The 22,773-nt window shown below is 37.1% G+C and overlaps 1 protein-coding gene across 1 annotated transcript in view; it reads left to right on the top strand.

Annotated features, from left to right (window-relative positions):
- LOC126248030 (histidine ammonia-lyase-like) overlaps positions 1 to 22,202 on the top strand; it is a 276,752-nt gene extending 254,550 nt beyond the window's left edge. The window contains exons 15-17 of the mRNA XM_049948632.1: positions 4,306 to 4,436; positions 21,157 to 21,274; positions 21,439 to 22,202. Coding sequence (XP_049804589.1) covers positions 4,306 to 4,436; positions 21,157 to 21,274; positions 21,439 to 21,546 — 357 coding nt within the window. The 3' untranslated portion in view covers positions 21,547 to 22,202. The remainder of the gene's footprint in view (positions 1 to 4,305; positions 4,437 to 21,156; positions 21,275 to 21,438) is intronic.
- The last annotated feature ends 571 nt before the right edge of the window (positions 22,203 to 22,773 follow it).

Genomic DNA, 22,773 nt, shown 5'->3' on the forward strand with positions numbered 1-22,773 from the left:
TAATTGGGTCATACACCCTAAAAATATTTAAGTATTTGAAAATAACTAATACAGTACTATAGTAATATAGTAATACAATAATAAACTAGTCCTTATATTTGAAAACTGAAAATATAACATTATGCATGTATTTAATTCTCTATTTTATAAAGATTTTTAATATTGCCCTAAATGACATTATTATGGGTAGAGTGTCTTTAGAAAGGTGCAAATGTCAACTGACAGACTGGATTACTGAATATGAAGTTGTTGATGACTGGTCAGATATCCAATTCATCCAAAACATCTTGGTGGGCATGAAGAATAGCCAAGTTGTTCAATCGCCTCTGTCCCATTGTTGATTGGAGATATGACTTCAGATGTCTAAGGGTGCTAAATGACCATTCTTCTGTTGCTGTCATGATTGAAACTACTTGGAGAAGCTTAATGCACTTCACTACTTAACATTTCTCTAACTGCAGGCTCTTGTGTAATGTACTTTCTTACATCACGCAAGTTTTTTAAGACCAGTTGTTTTTTATTAGCGATATTGGCTAACATATTCAAGTGTAAGCACATTCTATCAATGTTTAGGTGATTTTTGAAAAACTCAGTTGATTTTTCCAAATTTGTTTCACTTCTGTTTACTAAAAGCAAGCACTCTTGTTGAGCTGCAATGACCTGTGTGTCCAGCTGAAGCAAACCGCTCAGTAATGCAAGATTGCACCGTTTCACAAACTTCAATGTAAATAGCTTTGTAGTATTTCTTTGGGGTTTTGAAAGTGTGCAGTGAGCTGGCTTCATTGTTTTCATACTTCTTTGGTATACTTCAATTCTGAGAAAGTGAAGGATCATCAACTTGTGAAGGTTTTTCTTTTAAACACAATTCCCAAAAGTGTTCAAAACTATCACACCTTCCATTCAATATACAAATCAAGCCCTCATATATTTTTTCCAGATCAGCAACACTTAGATGAGGGCAATGATTTTTTTCATTGACATCCTCTTCAGGCTTCATTGCAAGGCAATAAATATGTAAAAAGAAATAAGTCTTGAATTGTAACATTGACTCAAGGTAGCCTGCGCATTTGTAACCTGCCTCTGTTTTGTCCTCTGCAGAAAATGTTTCGAAAATTCTAGAAGTTCTTCAAAGTTTTTCAATATTCTCAAGATACTAGAAGCTCGCATAGTCTATCGAGTCGGGAAATGGGGTCATAGACCAGCTCAGTCGTTGTCACTCTCACAACGTATGCTTCTGAAAAGTCCCATCCTTTTGTTGGATTCCCTTACAGTGTTTATTAAGTCCTTGGCTAAAGCCATAATATCCCTCGGAGATGTAAGATGGTGGAGACTGTCTACAACTGCCAAGATTAAACTGTGAGCAGTGCAGTGCACATAATGTGCTTTTAGTTGTATATCCAAAACTAACTTTTTTAGTCCTTTGAACTTATCTCTCATATTCGAGGCACCATCAGTCCTGTTCTCTTAAGTTATCCATTGACAAATCAAGATGAGCAAAAACATCTTTTAAAATACTAAACAGAGTTTGTGAATCAGTGTTGGGGGTCTCCTATAAGCCAATAAAGTCTTCAGTGATGATTAGTGAATCATTGACAGTACGAATACAAAATGACACTTGTTCATGAATCAAAGAATTACTTGTTTTGTCAACCATAATAGAAAAATGTTCAGTCTTCTTGATTGAAGCCAATACCTTTCTCAAGACAGGCATTCCTAGTAGATCAATTATCTTATTTTGAATATTGTGGGATGTCCACTTATACCCTGAACGACCTAACCAATCTTTAAACTCAGGTATGTCATTCTTTCAGAGTTCCAACAATTGAAAAAGTTTCAGTTTACATCTTCGTGCTCTCTAATTGCTGGTGCTTGTTGACATAGAAAATGCACAGTAGTAAAAAATGTCTCAAGAGCTAAATGGTCTTTCTTCGTATCACTATCTATCTGTTCATTCAATTGGGAGACCACACTTCGTTTAATGATAGAATTTAATTTCAGAACACTTTCTTTATGCACAAACGTATTTTTCATGAAGACAGAATTTTTCCAAAGGCTCTTTTTTTTTTTTTTTTTTTTTTTTTTTTTTTTTTTTTTTTTTTTTAAGAAAATTGTAATAGAATTTTTAGCATCTGCCTCTTCGCAGGTTTTGCAAAAAACCTTTTTTGGTAGGTGCTTCATATTCTAGCCATGTATATTTGATCAATCAAGACTTCTGAAATGATCTTCCCTTACTGGATTGTCCAGGTTTTTGCTGTGAATGGTTCTCACCTGAAGACGATGAATCAATTTACGACACAATAATTGAAATTTCCTGGCAGATTAAAACTGTGTGCCGGACCGAGACTCAAACTCGGGACCTTTGCCTTTCGCGGGCAAGTGCTCTACCAACTGAGCTACCGAAGCACGACTCACGCCTGGTACTCACAGCTTTACTTCTGCCAGTATCTCGTCTCCTACATTCCAAACTTTACAGAAGCTCTCCTGCGAACCTTGCAGAACTAGCACTCCTGAAAGAAAGGATATTGCGGAGACATGGCTTAGCCACAGCCTGGGGGATGTTTCCAGAATGAGATTTTCACTCTGCAGTGGAGTGTGTGCTGATATGAAACTTCCTGGCAGATTAAAACTGTGTGCCCGACCGAGACTCGAACTCGGGACCTTTGCCTTTCGCGGGCAAGTGCTCTACCAACTGAGCTACCGAAGCACGACTCACGCCCGGTACTCACAGCTTTACTTCTGCCAGTATCTTGTCTCCTACCTTTTTGGTAACAAATTTATCCATTGCAAACTTAATTCACAATACACTAAGAGACTAAAGTAAATGAATAAAATATAGTCATACAAAATAGTCCACTAGATACTAAAGTTGGAACACTAAAAACGTCTGCAGCACGCACTGAATGAAACTATTCACACCGAATGACTGTGACAGCAGGGGGGACTTTATGTCTCAAAGCGTCATGGTGATGCATGGTGGAGGGTTCCAGGCACTTCTGCTCCAGTCCTTTTGATATCACCATAGCCGCAGTGCTGGCCCGCCAGTGTCAGATTTTACCCAAAGGTTCGTCCACCGGGACAAATTCTAAGTGTGCCTGCAGCACCGTAACACTATCATGATTCACACCACTCATTTTCTGTTAACCTGCTTACTACCATAATAATTATTTGTTTTAACTCATTACTGAATGTATTTTAAAAGGGAACTGTCATCAAACAAGGAAAATAAAAAATTTCAACACAATTTTGTGATTTTACAAAGCATAATACAATTAATAATTTTCTTAAATTATTGGGGGGCTCTGCCCCCCTCAAATGAATTTTTGAGGGGCTTTGGCCCCCTCAGGCCCCTTGGAGTCAGTGCCTGTGATTGTACATAATTTACATTTATATATGTCCTAGTGTCTGACATGCATAAAAGGATCAACAGAATATGTATGGAAATAAAAATAAAATAAACAATATAAAGTGGTTCATCTTCAAGCATCTGCCAGTTCAGGTTTTTTAGCATCTCCATGGTTGTTCCCAATGTGTCAAACAAACCTGTAACCATTCATATTGTATACATTCAATAACTGCTGTTAGACCTATGCAGCATGGGTCCAATATACATGATTAATAATCTAGGATGGGTACCAACAAGTATTTTGTTACTAATCATCTTTGTAGACTGATTGAATTTTCCCAGTATCCTACTAAAGAACCACTGTGTGCTACTTGCTATACCTATGACTGAGCCAATGTGGTCATTACATTTCATTTCCCAACAAATTTCTACACCCAGGTATTTCAATAAGTTGACTGTTTTCAACTGTGACTCATTAATAATATAGTCATAGGAGACCATGTGTAAAGTTTTATATTTCTATTTATTTAAAGTAAATTGCCAATCTTTTCATCACATTGAAATCTAATCAAGATCTGACTGAATATTTGTGCAGATTTTGTCAGACAGTTATACCTTACTACATTTCACGTTTTATAGACTGTCAGTGAGAAAAGTTAAAATTTACTTGTGTACATTATTTAAAAATAATATAACTTAGCGAAAACTGAACCATAATAGAACATAGCAGCTTTTGTACTGGTTCCAGTTCTTGTCTGTTACTGTACTCTGTGTTTCTTTGTAATCTTTTATCTCTTATGTGGTACTGCATAACAACAAATATTTATTTAATTGTTGACCTTGACCCATTTCACACACTTTGTATATATGATTAACCTGTTGTGTCATTTTTAGAAAGTAATATGGACACTGGATGGGAATACTTAAGCTATTTCTCTTCATAACTGTGTTATTTTCTGCAGGTGGTGGAAAATGTTGAAAAAGTAATTGCAATTGAATTGCTTGCTGCTTGTCAAGCAATCGAGTTCCTGCGACCTTTGAAGACAACATTACCACTTGAAGAAGTTTACAATGTTGTGAGAAACAGTGTCAGGTACCGTATGAAATAAACTGCTATCAAAACCCCTGAAATCATTAGAAACAAAAGTTCTCTCCTAGAAATGGGTTTAGTATAAGACAGTTGTGGATGTGAAGAGCTGTATTTACATAAATAACCAAAATCCAGTTGAATGTGATATTATAAACATTAATACAAACAGCAAGCCTTGATAAACCAGGTGGCACTTCCACAACCTTTCATAGAATGATGATGATTTTGTGATGGCATACTCAATAGAGAGATTATCAGTGCCATTCCTAAAATATTTATAGATGGATGTGACACAAAATGTACAGTTAATAGCTTAACAAGCTAAAAACATAATTAAAAATCCCAGTTTCCTTTCGACTTTGGATCCACCCATACAAATATGTATTCCCACTCAAAAAGACCAAAATTATATTGTTAATACAGTCTCACTTTAATGTATCTCTTTAAAATGTAGTTCAGAGTAATAGAACACATGCTAATATAATAAATCACATTAAACAGAAAATTCATTTTAGAAACATGTAGAAAATTTTTAAACATACAGGGTAGAAGGACATATCGTTCCCACTATTAGTGACAAAAACATATCAAGTGGAACACCAAATTATTCATACATGTCCATCTTAATCACATATAACATTTAATTCCCAGTGACTGGTTTTGGCTTACTGCCATCAGATCTGTTACAAAACAGAAAACTCATTAATGTTATGATTGTAAGTTCAAGTGGCTAAAGGACAAATGTACAGAAAAACTAAGAATATATGAAAAAGAAAACATGCCTGACAGCCATATACACCATTAAAAGTATTCTGATAAAAATATCAATATCAAATAATCTGTAAATGCAGGTATATAACATGATCTATTAATGGCCTGAAGGCATGCTATACATTGTATACATATACAAGCTATAGCCAGTAAAGGGAGCAAGTGCTCATGTACATAAGTAATAAGTATCATAGATTCAATAGCTCTAAACATAATATTCAGAGTCATTAATTAAAATGGTTTTACATACCTAAAGTGTGTGCCCAGCAATGAAACATAAAGTAAAATACAATATGTAGAAATGAAATCCATCAGTAAAATCAGAGTAAAATATGTCTAAAGTGGTATACAATCTACTAACAGAATATCTTTTAACATGATGAAGTCAATTAAACATAAAATTCTGTTAAAGGTGAATAAATAAAAGCACTGCATGGTGACATCTCTGTGGAATGTTTTGTTTCCTATGGTGATGCTCTTAGTAGGATCCCACTGTTTGCACAGCTTGTGGCCAGTGTACGTGGCCACTTGTCAAGTCAATGAAACTGGTGATGCTGTTAATGATAGTAAGTTCCTAAACACATTGAAATAGGCATTCATGAGAGACTCACTCATTTCATTAATCAATAACTCTGGTTCCATTTTCTATGTACATAGATCTCCATTTCCTTCAATAGATTCAATAACTGTCCTTTCAGCTTCCTATTCAACACATCTGAATTTTCTTGCATATTTCCTGCCACATGTATTTCCTGATCCAAATGCATACCAAACACACTCATATTGTGGCTACATATGTGTTTTCTGAAGTGAGTCTTAAAATTCCTCCCCTTCTGACCAATACAAATATTTCACAGTCCTGACAGTTGATCTTTAGATGCTGGCTTCAAAATATTTATTACAGTTATTGTTGTTAACTTAGTGGTGTAGCCTAGGGCCAATTGTACCTTTTGTCTAAAATCCAATTTTAACTGCAGTTTTTCTAAAAGTTTGCACAAAAATATGAGAAAGTGCATCTTTTTGTGAGATGGCAACAAATCTTTTGTCATCTAGAATTATTGTCTTCTTCTTGTCACTTATTTTTAACTGTAGTTTGTCATATAAGTGGGTTACATCATGTTCCCTATATACAGTTGTATATCCAGTTGTCCTGGCTACTTATAATTTTGGTCATGTGACAGTCTTAACGTCCTAGTAGTCATGGCTGTAAACCATGCCCATTTATACTTTTTGTGGTGACAGGATTTTGCATTTATGATCATGTCTATAACTGTCAGCATCCTAAATTTAATTCTGTGTCTTCCATCTTTTTTTAATTAACTTGAGATCACAAAGTCCCTCTTCCTCAAGTTCCATTGTAAATTTAAATTTTTCATGTCTCACATTCATTCTGTGTGCAACCTCATGGATTTCTTTTTTGTCACAGTAGTATGATGCTGTCCATATACTACCTGTAACACATGTATATGTCAGTATTTTCTTCAAAAACTTATTTTTTTGTTTGTTTACAAAAATTTCAGCTAAAGTGTCAGCCAGATTATTGCTCATCATGAATCTATCCTTTTGATAAAAAATCTTATCATCAAATTTAAAATAGCGCAATTAAATGATGATGAAAGTTCTAAAATTTCCGTAAGTTACATTATTTCTGCCTGACTAATTTCATTATGCATTAACATGCTTCTTCATATAATTTCCAATGTTTCATTTACTGGGTGTTGGTGTATAGATTAACAATATGCAAGGAAGCCAACGTTGTTCCATTTGTAAACAGTATCTCTTTAATATCCCTCACAAATTCATAACTGTTTTAACATTGTATGTTCTGTTGTAAGTATACACTGCTCTATCTTTTATTGCATTCTCTGTTAACTTTGAGATTGGGACGTGACACGATTTTTACTGTCAGTGTTATCATTTTTAATTTTCATTTCCATTTTTCATCAGAAAGCAATAAGCTGTATGGTGTAAAAAGTGACAAATGGCTCTAATCAACAAAATGAGTGAAGTCCTCCACATGAGTACTAAATGAAATCCATTTAATTTTGGTCACACAATACATCACACAAATCTAAAGTTCTTCATCTCAACTAAATACCTAGGAACTAGAACAATTACAAGCAACTTAAATGGGACTGCTCACATCAAAGACTATATTTCATTGGCAGAATGCTTAGAAGATGAAACTGGTCTACAAAAGAGACTGCCTAACCTACAATTGTTTGTCCTCTGCTAGAGTATTACTGTGGTGTACGGTATCCTTACCAGATAGTGTTGACAGAGGACATTGAAAAAGTTCAAAGAAGGGCAGTGCATTTTGTTTTATCATGAAATACGAGGAGAGAGTGTCACAGATATGATGAGTGAGTTGGGGTGGAAATCCTTAGAACATAGGTGTTTTGCACTGCAGTGAATTCGTTTAACAAAATTTCAATCACCAGTTTTCATCTCTGAATGTGAAAATATTTTACTGTTGCCAAACTACACAGGGAGAAATGATCAACAGAAAAAAGTACGAAAAATCAGAGCTTTTGCAGAAAGATGTAAGTGTTCATTTTCCCCTCGCACTGTTAGGGAGTGGAACAGTAGAGAAATAGTCTGAAGGTGCACAAGATTTGGTACTAAGAGAACAAAACTGTTAGGCATGATAAATAATTTAGAGAGCTTCACTTCAATTGTACTAATTATTTACTCAAACCCCAACAAAAACTTCTCCCGAACAGGCCATGAAGGCCCAACAGTACCAACTGGCCACCATTTCATCCTCAGCCCACAGGCATAACTGGATGCGGATATGGAGGGGTATGTGGTCAGCACACCGCTCTCCTGGCCGTGTGTCAGTTATCAAGACCACAGCCGCTACTTCTCAATCAAGTAGCTCTTCAGTTTGCCTCACAAAATCTGACTGCCTGCTGCTTGCCAACAGTGCTTGGCAGACCGGATGGTCACCCATCCAAGTGCTAGCCCAGCCCGACAGTGCTTAACTTCAGTGATGTGACGGGAACCGGTTTTACCACTATGGCAAGGCCATTGGCCCAAACCCTGACTAGTTTGGGATTTTAAAATCCCATCTTCATGTGTATGAAACTGTAACATACAAAGGAGAGGAGAGAATAAATATAATGCAACATATGTGTAAAAACCAAAAGGGCAGACTGTTGAAACCAGGTGATTTACTTATTATATTTGATAACACATAACCTGTTGTCAAGCCAGTCAGTGCAAGAGCTCCAATCACTGCATTTTGACAGAACTAGAAAAAAGGAGAGGGAGAGGGACAATAATCAAACTGAATTAAAAATGTAGTGTTCAGGTGGATGGGATGAAGAAACAGAAGCTAAGAACAAATAAAATACTCACATTCAAGTCACATATTGTCACATACTTGAGAGCTATTTAGCCTATCAACATACCACAGCTCATTCATGTTTTATTATGTTCTTAAACGAAATATCGCAAGCACTTGGACCAGTCAGTCCAGATTTTCCTTATCTTCAATGATAACTTCAGTTTATTACTTGTGCACTGTTGGCACCTGAGCCGCACCATGCTTCCAGACCTCCAGTGTGGCCCTGCACTCAGTATTAGTTGCTGTTCCTACCACGCAACTGCCCAGCAACGGACAGTGTGATTACTGTGTTTGTTCTCAGCTTCTGTTTTCTTTATCTCACTTGCCTGGGCGTAACATTTTTAGGTTAGTTTGATTATGCTCCCCCCTCCCCCCTTTTCCTAGTTCTGACAGCATACAGTGATTGTAAATCTTGCACTGACTGGCACAATCACATGTTGTGTGTTACCAAATACAATAAGTCACTTTGTTTTGCCAGTCTGCTCTTTTGGTTTTTACACATATGTTGCATTATATTTCTTTCCTCCTCTCCTTTGTATGTTACAGTTTCATCCACATGAAGATGGGTTTTACAATCTCAAAATGAGTCATGGTAGGAATAAATAATTAGTACAACTGATTGCAGATGTATATGTAAATGATAAAAAACTACTGTTTTTGATGTTTTATGGGAGCTAGATGAGTTGGAAGGACAATAGGTTGTTGAGAGTTTCAGAGGGAACCAGTAGGCAACGATTGACTGAAACAGGGGAAAGGAATGCAGTAGAAGAGGAAAGGGTAGCTGTGAGAGATGAAATAGTGAAGACAACAGAGGATCAAATAGGTAAAAAGACTAGGCCCAGTACAAATCCTTGGATACCACATGAGATATTGAATTTAAGTGGTGGAAGGGGAACATATAAAAAAAATGCAGCAAATGAAAGAGGTAAAAGTGAAGACAGGTGTCTAAAAAAATGACGTTCAAAGAAAGTGTAAAAATGGCTAGGCAGGAATGACAAGAGGACAAATGTGAAGCTATAGAAGCACGTATAATTAGGGGAAAGATAAATATCACCTACAGGAAAATTAAACAAATCTTTGGAGAAAAGAGAAGCAGCTGTACGAATATCGAGAGCTCGGACAGAAAACCAGTTCTGGGCCGAGAAGGGAAAGTTGAAAGGTGGAAGAAATATACAGAGGGACTATACAAGGGAAATGACTTAGAAGGTAACATTATAGAAAGGGAAGAGAGAATAGATGAAGATGAGGATGAGATGGGAGATATGGTACTGTTATAAGAATTTGATGAAGCACTGAAAGATCTAATTTGAAACAAGATCCCTGGAGTAGAAGACATTCCCTCAGAGCTATTGATATCTTTGGGAGAGCCAGCCATGACAATATTATTCCACCTGGTGTGCAAGATGTATGAGACAGGAGAAATACCCTCATACTTAAAAAAGAATGCAATAATTCCAGTTCCAAAGAAAGCAGGTGCTGACAGGTGTGATTATTACTGAAGTATCAGTTTAATAAGTCACAGTTGCAAAATACTGACAAATTATTTACAGAAGAATAGAAAAACTGGTAGAAACCAACCTCGGGGAAGATAAGTTTTGGTTCCAGTGAAATGTGGGAAGACGTGAGGCAGTATGAACCGTATGACTTGTCTTACAAGATACTTTAAGGACATACAAGTATATGTTTATAGCATTTGTAAAACTAGATGAATCTTTAAACAATGCTGACTAGAATACACTTTTTGAATTTCTGAACATGGCAGGAGGAACCCAAAGAAAAATTTGAAGGAGGAATTAAAGGTCAAGGAGAAGAAATAGAAACTTTGAGGTTCACCAGTGATGTAATTCTGTCAGGGACAGCAAAGGACTTGGAAGAGCAGTTGAATGGAATGGGCAGTGTCTTGAAAGAAGAGCATAAAGTGAACATTAACATAAGCAAAACAAGGATAATGGAATGTAGTAAAATCATGTGATGGTGAGAGAACTAATTTAGGAAATGAGACACTAAAAGTAGTAGATGAGATTTTGCTATCTGGGCAGTAAAAAAAGCATTCTGAAGATAAGATGGGAAGATAACATAACTAATCAGGAGGTACTGAACAGAACTGAGGAGGGAAGAAAATTGTGGCACAGTTTGACAAACGACTGGTGAATGGGACACACTCCGAGACATGAAGAAATCATAAAATTTAGTATTGGAGGGAAATGTGGGTGGGGGGGGGGCAGAGGGGGGTATGTAAATATTTTTAGGGTGAGACAATGAGATGGATACAGTAGGCACGTTCAAATTGATGCAGGCTGCAGTAGTAATTCAGAGATAAAGAAGTCTCCACAGAATAGCGTGGGATGGAGAGCTGCATTAAATCGGTCTTCAGACAGAAGACCACAACAGCAACATGAAAAACATTAATCACAACCACACAGCCGTGTCCTTTTGTTCTAATTTTTAAAGTTTAGCTACATCACAAGCAACTTTTAATTCCGCAGTAGCATTCTTAATTACGCTTGGGTTCAACTGTGAGTTAGTGTTATTGTAAAGACCCTTAGAAGATCCATTTCATTGTCCTTGATCTTTATGCACCTAAGACTGACTATTATGTTTGAAAATTATAGTTTAACTTTGTGCTTTCGGTACTCTTTTACACTGGTGAAAAAGACTATTGTAAAAATGATGAATCCTTGTGCTCGAGTGCTTCAGTCACAATGAGAGAAAAAAAAAAAAAAAAAGAGAAGAAGAAGAAGAAGAAGAATGCCTTTCCTAGTTGTACAATTAACTGAGAAGGCACTGAAAGACAGAGAGCAGTAAGCAGTATATACTTATAAAACAATATACAACGTCAAACTAGTTACAAGTTTGTGAGGGTTATTAAAGATGTACCAATTCCAGCTGGAGAAATATTAGCTTCCTTACATAGTGCTGATTTACACACTCACATCCCAGCAAGTGAAACATCGGAGATTATAAGTAGAAACTTGTTAACACACATGAAGATTAGTCAAGGGAAATTAAGGAGCTCATTGGAATTTTAGAGCTTGTATTGTCATTTAAATATCCTAATTTACATTTAATGATAAGATTTTTTACCAAAAGGATAGACTCATGACGGTCAACAATCTGGCAGGTACTTAAGGTGAAATTTTTGAAAACAAACAGAAACATTTTGATGAAAATCCTGGTGTATGCAAAAAGCAGGTATTACAGAGACAGTTTATGGATAACAACATACTACCGCATAAAGGTGACAAATAATAAATCCATGAAGTAGCACAAAGAATGAGTGTGATGCATGAAAAAATTAAGTTGCCAATGGAATTGGAGAAAGATGGAAGTATAAGCTTTTCGGATCTCAAGTTAACTAAACGAGATGGAAGACACAAAATTAATATATTTTTTTTTATGAAGCTGACTGCTACTGACTTGATCATAACTGTGAAATCCTGTCATCCTAAACAGTTTAAAAGGCCACATTTTACAGCCATGATTAACAGGATGTTAAATCTGCCACACAACCAAAATGATGAAGTGAAAGATCTGAACATTAATAAACAAGTAGCCAGGAGAAATACATATAGGGACAGTGATGTAACAAACATGTATAATAAACTAAAGTCAAAAATACATGACAAAAAGGCAGCAGTTCGAGGTGACAAAAGGTTTCTTGCCCTGTCACTCAATGGTGCACTCTCTTGTAGATTTATGCAAACTTTCAGAAAAACTGACATTAAAGTTGAATTTTCGACAGAAGGTGTAATTGGCCCTCAGGCTACACTACTAAGTTGACAGCAACAACAGTAATAAATATTTTGAAGCCAGAATCTACAGGATCAACTGTCAGGAGTGTGAAATATTTATATTTGTCAGAAGCGGAGGAATTTTGAGACTCACTTCAGAAAACACATATGGAAACACAATGGCGTGTGTTTGGTATGCATTTGGATAAGGAAATACATGAAGCAAGAAATATGCAAGATAACTGAAGTGTTGCATAGGACACTGAAAGGACAATTATTGAATCTATTGAAAGAAAAGGAGATCTATGTACATATAAAATGGAATCAGAGTTATTGGTTAGTGAAATGAGTGAGTCTGTCATCAATGGCTATTTCAATGTATTCAGGAACTTACTAGCATTAACAGCATCACCAGTTTTCTCGACTTGACATGTGGCCAACAAGTGGTGCAAACAGTGGGATTCTGCTGCAAGCATCAGTGTAGGAAAGCAAAATATTCCACAGAGAGGTCACCATGTGTTGCCAGCTAGACAGTCCTCTGAATAGGCTATCAGCCATCAAGATATTTAATTAAATAATTATTGTTTTATTTATTTGCTTTTCACAGAATTTTGTGTTTCGTTAACTGTATCATGCTAAAATATTTTCTGTTAGTAGATTGTATACCACTTTATACATATTTTATTTGGATTTTAAGTATGGATTTTATTTCTGCATATTGTATTCTACAGTCTGTTTAATTGTTAGACACACATTTTACTTATGAGAAAACATTTTAATTAATGAAACAATGGAAAATCCAGGAAGGTGTAATGACAATATTATATAAGGATAAATTACTACTCACGATATAGCAAATATGTCGAGTCTCAGATAGGCTCAACAAAAAAACTGTTACACAAGTAAGCTTTCAACCAAAAGGGCTTCTTCCGAATAAGACAACATACACACTCATGCAAACACAACTCACACATACATAACCACTGTCTCTGGCTTCCATGGCCAGGTCTGGCATCGGCAGCCAGAGACAGATGTTTTGTGTGTGTGTGTGTGTGTGTGTGATTGTGTGTGTGTGTGTGTGGTATCTATCCTTTTCATAATACTGTAATTTTAATTCATGACAATGGCTATTCTATTTTAAGCTATTAAATCTATGATGCTGATTACTTACGTACCTGAGCACTAGCCCTCTCTACTGGCTATAGCTTGTGTATGTATGCTGCATATAGGATGCCATCAGGTCTTGTTATGTACCTGCATGTACAGATTATTTCACATTGATACTTGTGTCATAATACTGTTAATGGCAGACATGGCTGCCAGCCATGTTACTTTTTTCATGTATTCTTAGTCTTTCTACATATTTGGTCTTCAGCCAATTAAACTTACAAGTATTATGTTAATGAGTTTTCTATTTTGTAACAGATTTTATTAAGGCAGTAAGCAATAACCAGTCATTATGAATTATATGTTACATTTGATCGAGACAGACATTTATGAATAAAGTGCCAAACATGATCACGGGCCCATTTAGACATTGTGTCTTCAATTGAGAAAACAATATGTCTAGCTTGTAAAACTACAATTTCCCTCTTCATCAAGGAAAGAAGAACTGGTTATTGGAGTTTATAAAAAGTGGGTTGGAGATGTAAGTCTCTCAGACCATAGGTTATGAAGGAGAGAGGAGGAGGTCAAATAGAGTACATTAGTAAGCACTGTCCAGCTTCAATTAAGAAATGATACAAGGATCAGAGTGAGAAGTAAAGCTGGAACAGAAGGGGAAAGAAACAATGAAATATGGAAAGTATAATGCAATTAAGGGAATAAAGAAAAAGGAAAAGATTGAGAAGAAAAAAAGAGGAGAAGAGAAAGAATAAATGAGTACATAATAATACCCTGACAATCACCATATGGGTGAAAGGTGGGTGGGTGGGGGGGGGGGCTGTAGAAGAGAAGGGATTTTACTAATTGAGGTTAAGTCTGAAGTGGTGGCAGGATGAGAAGGTGTGTTGCACAACAAGCTCCCATTTCTTGAATTCTAGGAAACTAGTACTGGGTGGGAGGATCCAAATGGTATACGTAGTGTAGCAGACACTCAGGTCTGCCAAACCATCTTGTGGAGTATGCTCAGCTGCTGGAAACATTTCTTTTGTGTCTGTTCATGTTCCTGCCCAATATATTGGGGCCATTCCTATATAAAAAGCTGTGAAGTGAAAACATGTCATCAAGTGAAATATATTTCATATATTGTTCTGTCTTTAATGTTGTATCATTTTTCATTGGTGGAGCTGGAGTGAGCACAGGAGACAGGTTTTACAGCTAGAATGATTGCAGGTGTAGGAACCTCAGGGTAGGGATGGTTGTTTAGAATTTATACAGTTCCACAGGAATGTTACACAGATTGAGAGGGTTGTGGATGATAACAGCGAATGGTGTGTGGCGTGTGTCACAGAGAGTTGATCTCATTTCAGGGCTGGATTGAGAGAGGCATAGCCCTGCTAAAGTAATATACTGAAGTATTCAAGACCCGAGTGTTACTGTGTGATAAGGGGTGCTTCTGATGTTTTTTGAAGTGGAAACTATGTTGGTGAGAGGTATGGAAGAGGAAACTACATGGGAGATTTGATTGTAGATATGGTCAGTGTTGCAGTTATGAGAAAGGAAAGCCAGGTAAATTTTATTAATATAGATACTAATGAATTTGGTTTTAGAAAAAGATATATTTACCATGGATATTGACTGTGGTTTGAATATGAACTTCAGTGAGTAGTTCAGCATACAGAAAGATTTGAAGAAGGCCCAGATCAATTTAAGTTGGTAAAAGGAGTTGAGTTGTTGCATAAAGTGGGAGAATTCTTTTCCACATTGAGTGCATATCATAATGTTACTGTCAATTAATATGTACAAAGCCGAAGGGCACAACTTGTGGCTCTGAAAGGTGAAACTGTTATGGGTAAGGACGAAGTTGTTTAGTGTGACAACTGATAAGAATTTTTGGAGGCTTTCATGTGAGCACTGGGAAATACAGTGTTCACAAGCTGAAATGCCTGGGGCAGAATGAATTTGTATAAGAATGTTTAAGGCAGGAGAAGTGTGAGAACTGATTTGAGATACTCCTGGAAGTGATTAGTATTTTCTTTATGTAGGATGGGAGGCTCTATGTGACAGATCGGATGTGCCATTCAACCGGGACAGAGATCTACATCTACATGGATACTCTGCGAATCACATTTAAGTGCCTGGCAGAGGGTTCATCGAACCACCTTCACAATTCTCTATTATTCCAATCTCGTATAGTGCACGGAAAGAATGAACACCTATATCTTTCCATACCAGCTCTGATTTCCCTTATTTTATCATGGTAATCATTCCACCCTATGTAGGTTGGTGTCAACAAAATATTTTTGCATGTGGAGAAGAAAGTTCGTGATTGGAATTTCATGAGAAGATTCCATCACAATGAAAAACGCCTTTCTTTTAATGATTTCCAGCCCAAATCCTGTATCATTTCTGTGACTATCTCTCCCATATTTCGCGATAAAACAAAACGTGCTACCTTTCTTTGAACTTTTCGATGTACTCCATCAGTCCTAACTGGTAAGGATCCCACACCGCGCAGCAGTATTCTAAAAGATGACGGACAAGAATAGTGTAGGCAGTCTCCATAATAGGTCTGTTACATTTTCTAAGTGTCCTGCCAATAAAACGCAGTCTTTGGTTAGTCTTCTTTCCAATTTAAGTTGTTTGTAATTGTAATACCTAGGTATTTAGCTGAATTTACGGCTTTTACATTAGACTGATTTATCATGTAACCGAAGTTTAACGAGTTCCTTTTAGTACTCATGTGTACACATTATTTAGGGTCAACTGCCACTTTTTGCACCATTCAGATATTTTTCTAAATCGTTTTGCAGTTTGTTTTGATCTTCTGATGACTTTAATAGTCAATAAACGACAGCGTCACCTGCAAACAACTGAATATGGCTGCTCAGATTGTCTCCCAAATCATTTATATAGATAAGGAACAACAAAGGGCCTATAACACGACCTTGGGGAATGCCTGAAATCACTTCTGTTTTACTCGATGACTTTCTGTCAATTACTATGAACTGTGACCTCTCTGACAGGAAATCGCAAACCCAGTCACATAACTGAGATGATATTCCATAAGCACGCAATTTTACTATGAGCTGCTTGTGTGGCCATGCGGTTCTGGCGCTGCAGTCCGGAACCGCGGGACTGCTACGGTCGCAGGTTCGAATCCTGCCTCGGGCATGGGTGTGTGTGATGTCCTTAGGTTAGCTAGGTTTAAGTAGTTCTAAGTTCTAGGGGACTTATGACCTAAGATGTTGAGTCCCATAGTGCTCAGAGCCATTTCATTTACAGTGTCAAAAGCCTTCCAGAAATCCAGGAATATGGAATCAATCTGAAATCCCTTGCCAATAGTACTCAGCACTTCATGTGAATAAAGAGCTACCGTAGTTGTGTTTCACAGGAATGATGTTTTCTAAACCCATGTTCACTGTGTGTCAATAGACCATTTCCTTCGAGGTAATTCATTATGTTAGAACACAATATATGTCCTAAAATCCTGCTGCATATCAATGTTAACGATATGGGTCTGTAATTTACTGGATCTCTCCTACTACCTTTCTTGAATATTGGTGTGACCTGTGCAACTTTCCAGTCTTTGGGCACGGATCTTTTGTTGAGCGAACGGTTGTATATGATTGTTAAGTATGGAGCTAATGCATCAGCATACTCCGAAAGGAACCTAATTGGTATACAGTCTGGACCAGAAGACTTGCTTTTATTAAGTGATTTGAGTTGATTCACTACTCCGAGCATATTTACTTCTGCATTACTCATGTTGGCAGCTGTTCTTGATTTGAATTCTGGAATATTTACTTCGTCTTCTGTCTTCGACAGTATCTCCATTGTCATCGTGCAGAGAAGGCATTGATTGTTTCTTGCCACTAACGTACTTCACATACGACCAGAATCTCTTTGGATTTTCTGCCAGGTTTCGAGACAAAGTTTCGTTGTGTAAACTGTTACAGGCATCTCACATTGAACTCCGAGCTAAGTTTTGAGCTTCTGTAAAGGATTGCCAATCTTGGGGATTTTGCGTCTGTTTAAATTTGGCATGTTTGTTTCATTGTTTCTGCAACAGTGTTCTGACCCATTTTGTGTACCAGGGAGGATCAGCTCCATCATTTGTTAGTTTATTTGGTATAAACCTCTCAATTGTTGCCAATACTATTTCTTTTAATTCAAGCCACATCTGGTCTACACTTATATTATTAATTTGGAATGAGTAGAGATTGTCTCTCAGGAAGGCATGAAGTGAATTTTTATCTGCTTTTTTGAATAGGCATATTTTACCCTTATTTTTTAAGGATTTGGAGATTACAATATTCAATTTCGCTACAACAACCCTGTGTTCACTAATCCCTATATCAGTTTTGATGCTGGTTATTAACTCAGGATTATTTGTTGCTAAGAGGTCAAGTGTGTTTTCACAACCATTTACTATTTGCATGGGCTCATGAACTAACTGCTCGAAATAATTTTCAGAGAATGCGTTTAGCACAATTTCAGATTATATTTTATGCATACCTCCAGAATCTTTTCTTTTTACACTTTCTGGTGTATTTTCGTCAACATATTGAGGGTAAATTAAATTCACCACCAACTATTATCGTATGAGTCGTGTACGTGTTTGAAATAAAACTCGAGTTTCCTTTCAACCTTTCAGCAACTGTATCATCGGAACTGGAAGGTCGGCAAAAGGATCCAATTCTTATTTTATTCCAGTTGCCAACAATGACCTCTGTCCATACTAACTCACAAGAAGTATCTACTTCAATTTCATGACAAGTTAAACTACTTCTAACAGCAACAAAGGAGCCACCGCCAACCGTGTTTAGCCTATCTTTTCAGAACACCATTAGGTTCTTTGCAAAAATTTCAGCTGAGCTTATATCTGTCTTTAGCCAGCTTACAGTGCCTATAACGATTTGAGCATCAGTGCTTTCTATTAGCGCTTGGAGCTCTGGTACTTTCCCAACACAGCTACGACAATTTACAACTGTTATACCAATGACCACTGTATCTATGTTCTTCCTGTATTCAGTCTGCACCCTTTGTGACTGAAGCCCATCTTGTGTTTTCCCGAGACCCTCTAACCTAAAAAACGCCCAGTCCACGTCACACAGCCCCTGTTACCCATGTAGCTGCCTCCTGCATATAGTGGACACCTGACCTATTCAGCGGAATCCGAAACCCAACCACCCTTTGGCGCAAGTCGAGGAATCTGCAGCTAACATGGTTGCAGAACCATCTGAGCCTCTGATTCAGACCCTCCACTTGGCTCCGTACCAGAGTTTCACAATCGGCCCTGTCGACTATGCTGCAAATGGTCATCTCTGCTTTCATCTTGCAAGCAAGGCTGGCAGCCTTTACCACTTCTGTTAGCTGCTCGAAACCAGAGAGAATCTCTTCTGATCCAAAGCGACACACATCATTGGTACCGACGTGAGCAACCACCTGCAGTTGGCTGCACCCTGTGCTCTTCATGGCATCCAGGAGGACCATTTCCACATCTAGAATGACTCCACCCGGTATGCACACTTAGTGCAAGTTGGTTTTCTTACGCTCCTTGTCAGCCAAGTCCCTAAGGGCCCCCATAATGCGCCTAACGTTGGAGCTCCCAACTACCAATAGTCCCACCCTCTGTGATTGCCTGGATCTTGCAGGCTGAGTGGTTCCTCTGAAACAGGACAGGCAACAGCATCTGGCTCAGTGACAGTGTCAGCCACAGACAGCACCTGGAACCTGTTTACCAGACAAACTGGCGAGGCCTTATGTGCAGCTGCCTGGGAAGTCTTTCACCCCCTGCTTCACCCCGGGGCGACTTCCCACTCGACCACAGGTGAGGGGTCAGCCTCAGTGCGAGCAGTAACTGGGTTGGCCACCTGTGAGAACCGATTGGAGGACTCTGACACACTGGATGTCCGTTGGATCCCCACGGCCGGCCCACAACAGTGGTGCCCATTCACTGCAGCCTCAATCCCGAAGCCATCACAGCCTGAAGCTGAGAGTGAAGTGTCTCCAACTCAGCTCACATCTGCACACAACAATTGCAGTCCCTGTCGATACCAAAGACCGTGGAAAACTAAATTATGCAGATAAACAGACTATCGGCACGTGCTGTGCAACTCTAATGTCGTCCCTGATGAAAACACACAAACTGCATCTAGTAATATGCAGATATTCAAGAACCTAACTATTGAAGCACTCAGGTGAAACCAAATAATTTGCCCCTGATAAGGAACTTGTAATATATCACAAAATTGGTTTACTTTCCGACGCAAACAGAAACACGAGAACTGTGGCTATTAGATTTTAAATTTACACGCAGAAACTCAAGAAACTAAACGATTAAAGCACACAGATGGTATAATAAAATTCACTCCTGGTTAGAAACTCGTAAATGTCACAAAAGCAGTTTACTTATGTGTTGCTGCGTCTGTCGCGGTCGACTACTACTGCCTGACTGAGATGTGTTTGTTTGGAAAATTGAAGACTGCTTTAACTGCATAGTCAAGATGTTTATATGTAGTAGATATGACATGGATCTAGAGGAGTAAGTGGTTGTACAAGATGGGTATGTAATTCCATGGAGACAGTTTTGAAGCCTAGTGAGACGTCTAGTGTGTTTAGGATTTTCTGCAGCTCAGTCTGAATAGAAAGAATTGAATCATGTGGAACAGTTTTCTATGTCAAAGTGCTTGACAGCTGACAAAGTCCACCAAACAAGATGGCACATGGCTGAGACTCTGGACTCACACTCAGGAAGATAGCAGTCCAAATCCCTCTGTAACCATCACTATGTATGTTCCATAATTTCTCCAAATTGCTTAAGGCAAAAGATGGTATGATTTGTTTGGAAAAGGACGCAGCTGATTTCCTTCCCCAATTCCTTGCCAGATCTAGCATGTGCTCTGTCTTTAATGACCTCATTAAGCCCCTCTGCCACATAATCACACACCCTAGTAGTGCAGCATTTGTCCAGAGGAAGGATTATGATAAAATGGTCTGCCTTCAGATCACTAAGAACTTGGGACTTAACTTAAGTGACACTTGAGATTTTGAAGATATTTTTCAAGTACAGCTAGGAGGCAATAGTAGAAATAATGAAAAGTTCTGTAGTTTTTGGATTGAAATTGGGTGGTGAAATGGTACTTCAATTGAAGCTATGGGTGAAGAAGTGGAGATCTTTCAGTATGGCAGTGTGATTAAATTTGGTTTTAGAACTGAATGTTAAACCTTTTGATAGAAGGAATGTCTCAGGAATAGACAGGGATATGAAAAAGATGTTAATTGGACCTGGGGCTGTTAAGTATTGGTATATGATTATGGCTCACATTCTCAATTTTCTGACTTGTATTTTCCATTTCATACAAATTAATTAGTAAGAAGACAACATTTTGTCAGTAATAATAACTAAACTGATATATTATGCTGATAATGGATGCTTTGTGACCACCGCATAAACAGTCTTTGTTTGGAAATGTCACAAAACGAAACTGAAGCATAATCTAAAACATCATTTCAGTAAGATACTTGCAAAGTGTTAGTAGGAATGCACTGTAGGTATTTACACATCTTTGTGAGAAGTTAGATTACTGGCACCCTTCAGTTAACTGTATGTTTTTGTACATTCAGCTGCTACATTGTTAAATTGCATATAGTTCTTTACTTATAAAAGTCAACAGTTATGTTTTCTTCTTTGTGAAAAATCCTATACAATTATACGTTCAGGAAAATTACAGTGCAAAAAATAAATTGACTATGATGATGATTACAGGCCATGGGATAAAGATAGGTATATGGCACCTGATATTGAGGCTGTGACTCAGTTATTGTTGGAGGACAAAATATGGGGAGCTGTCCGTCATCATATTGACTATTATCTGGCACCACATGTAAGCATAAAACAGATTTATCTTTCTGTGTAATGATAAGTAACGTTACTATCTTTTAACTTTTAAAATAAATAACCAAGCAAATCTGAACACATGAGTGGTACCATTCAGTATGCTACCAGAGAATATCTACTAATATGATCTTAAATTAAATGTTGTTACAGGAGAAAGAGACAAGGGTTTTCAGTCCAACTGCTGTAATGGTAGGAGAAATTCAAAGAGATAGGCCCCACGTGGACGTTTCAGCTAAGAAGCGGAGATTTGAGCCATAGTAAAACAATAATTTCTAAAGATTTATATAAAAATAATTATAGAAAAATGATAGAATCAATGTACCTTGCTACATGAAAAAAGTGAAGTCCTATGTAAAAGAGTTATATGAAGTTTTGATTCAGTTACAGTATCATTACTTACCTTATTGGGTCATAAATTACATCAAATTAATAAGGAATGGTCATTTGGCATAGGCCAAATATTTTAGACCTTATGTGAAGCAAATATAATTGCTACAAGTTATCTTGGTAGAATGTACAATGTGATGTAGCAAAATCTGTTCTCCTTAATTTTAAAGAATTTAACAAAAAGACGATGAGGCAGTTCAGTTTTTCATTTATCAGCCCTAGATTTTTAGTCTCCTATACAGTTTCTTTTAAAGTTTTTGCAGTTTTAACAATTGAAAAATCATATGTGAGCCAGATTTTAAGAATCTTAAGACTAATAGAAACATATTTTTCAAAACTAGCTCAGAGAGAACAATGGTAGAAATAAAGTGTTACAAAACCCAAACTAGTTGTGGTAAATGAATGGCACATTATGTAGATAATGAAAAACTACAACATGTTTATTAAATGTAATAACCATGTGTAATCTCTTCCACTGCATCTTTAAACTTTATTCCAAATAGTTAATAAATTTATTTTCTTTCACACATTACATTTGAAACTATTATTTTGTTCTTCTTTGTTTTTCAAGCTTTATTATTGTTGTGTTGTTTTCTAAACTTAGTCTAAGTGGAAATTTCCTTTATATCACTGGTGATAGATTCTGGAATCAGCAAAAATATTTTATCATGGATTTTTGAAAATTCATAATGTGTAATGTGGTTGTGAAGGCAATACCCATATTTTCAGAGTGTTCCTCTATAAGCAATGGTCAGTGTAATTGAGAGTCTTGTTTCTATTTAATACTGAATGCCAACTATTGATGGTTAATTAAGCCAGGACCGTCACTGTGTGCTCATTAATATTTTCACTGTTAAATTCAGTTTTCATACTAGTGGAAGGAGGGTTGTCATGCTGATCAGTTTTTATAGCTTGTTTTTCATTGAATCATTATACATACAGAAGAACTGTGTTACAACATTTCGTAGCATTAGGCAAAAAGTAAAGTGATTTGTGGATGCTCCTGCTCAGATGAATACACTGCATATAAGAAGGTAGTAACTGTTCTCGAAAGAACAGATACCACTGATGACCGTGCAGCTTCTCTAGAATAAATGA

Source organism: Schistocerca nitens, chromosome 3 (assembly GCF_023898315.1).
Source record: "Schistocerca nitens isolate TAMUIC-IGC-003100 chromosome 3, iqSchNite1.1, whole genome shotgun sequence".
NCBI classification, from domain to species: domain Eukaryota; kingdom Metazoa; phylum Arthropoda; class Insecta; order Orthoptera; family Acrididae; genus Schistocerca; species Schistocerca nitens.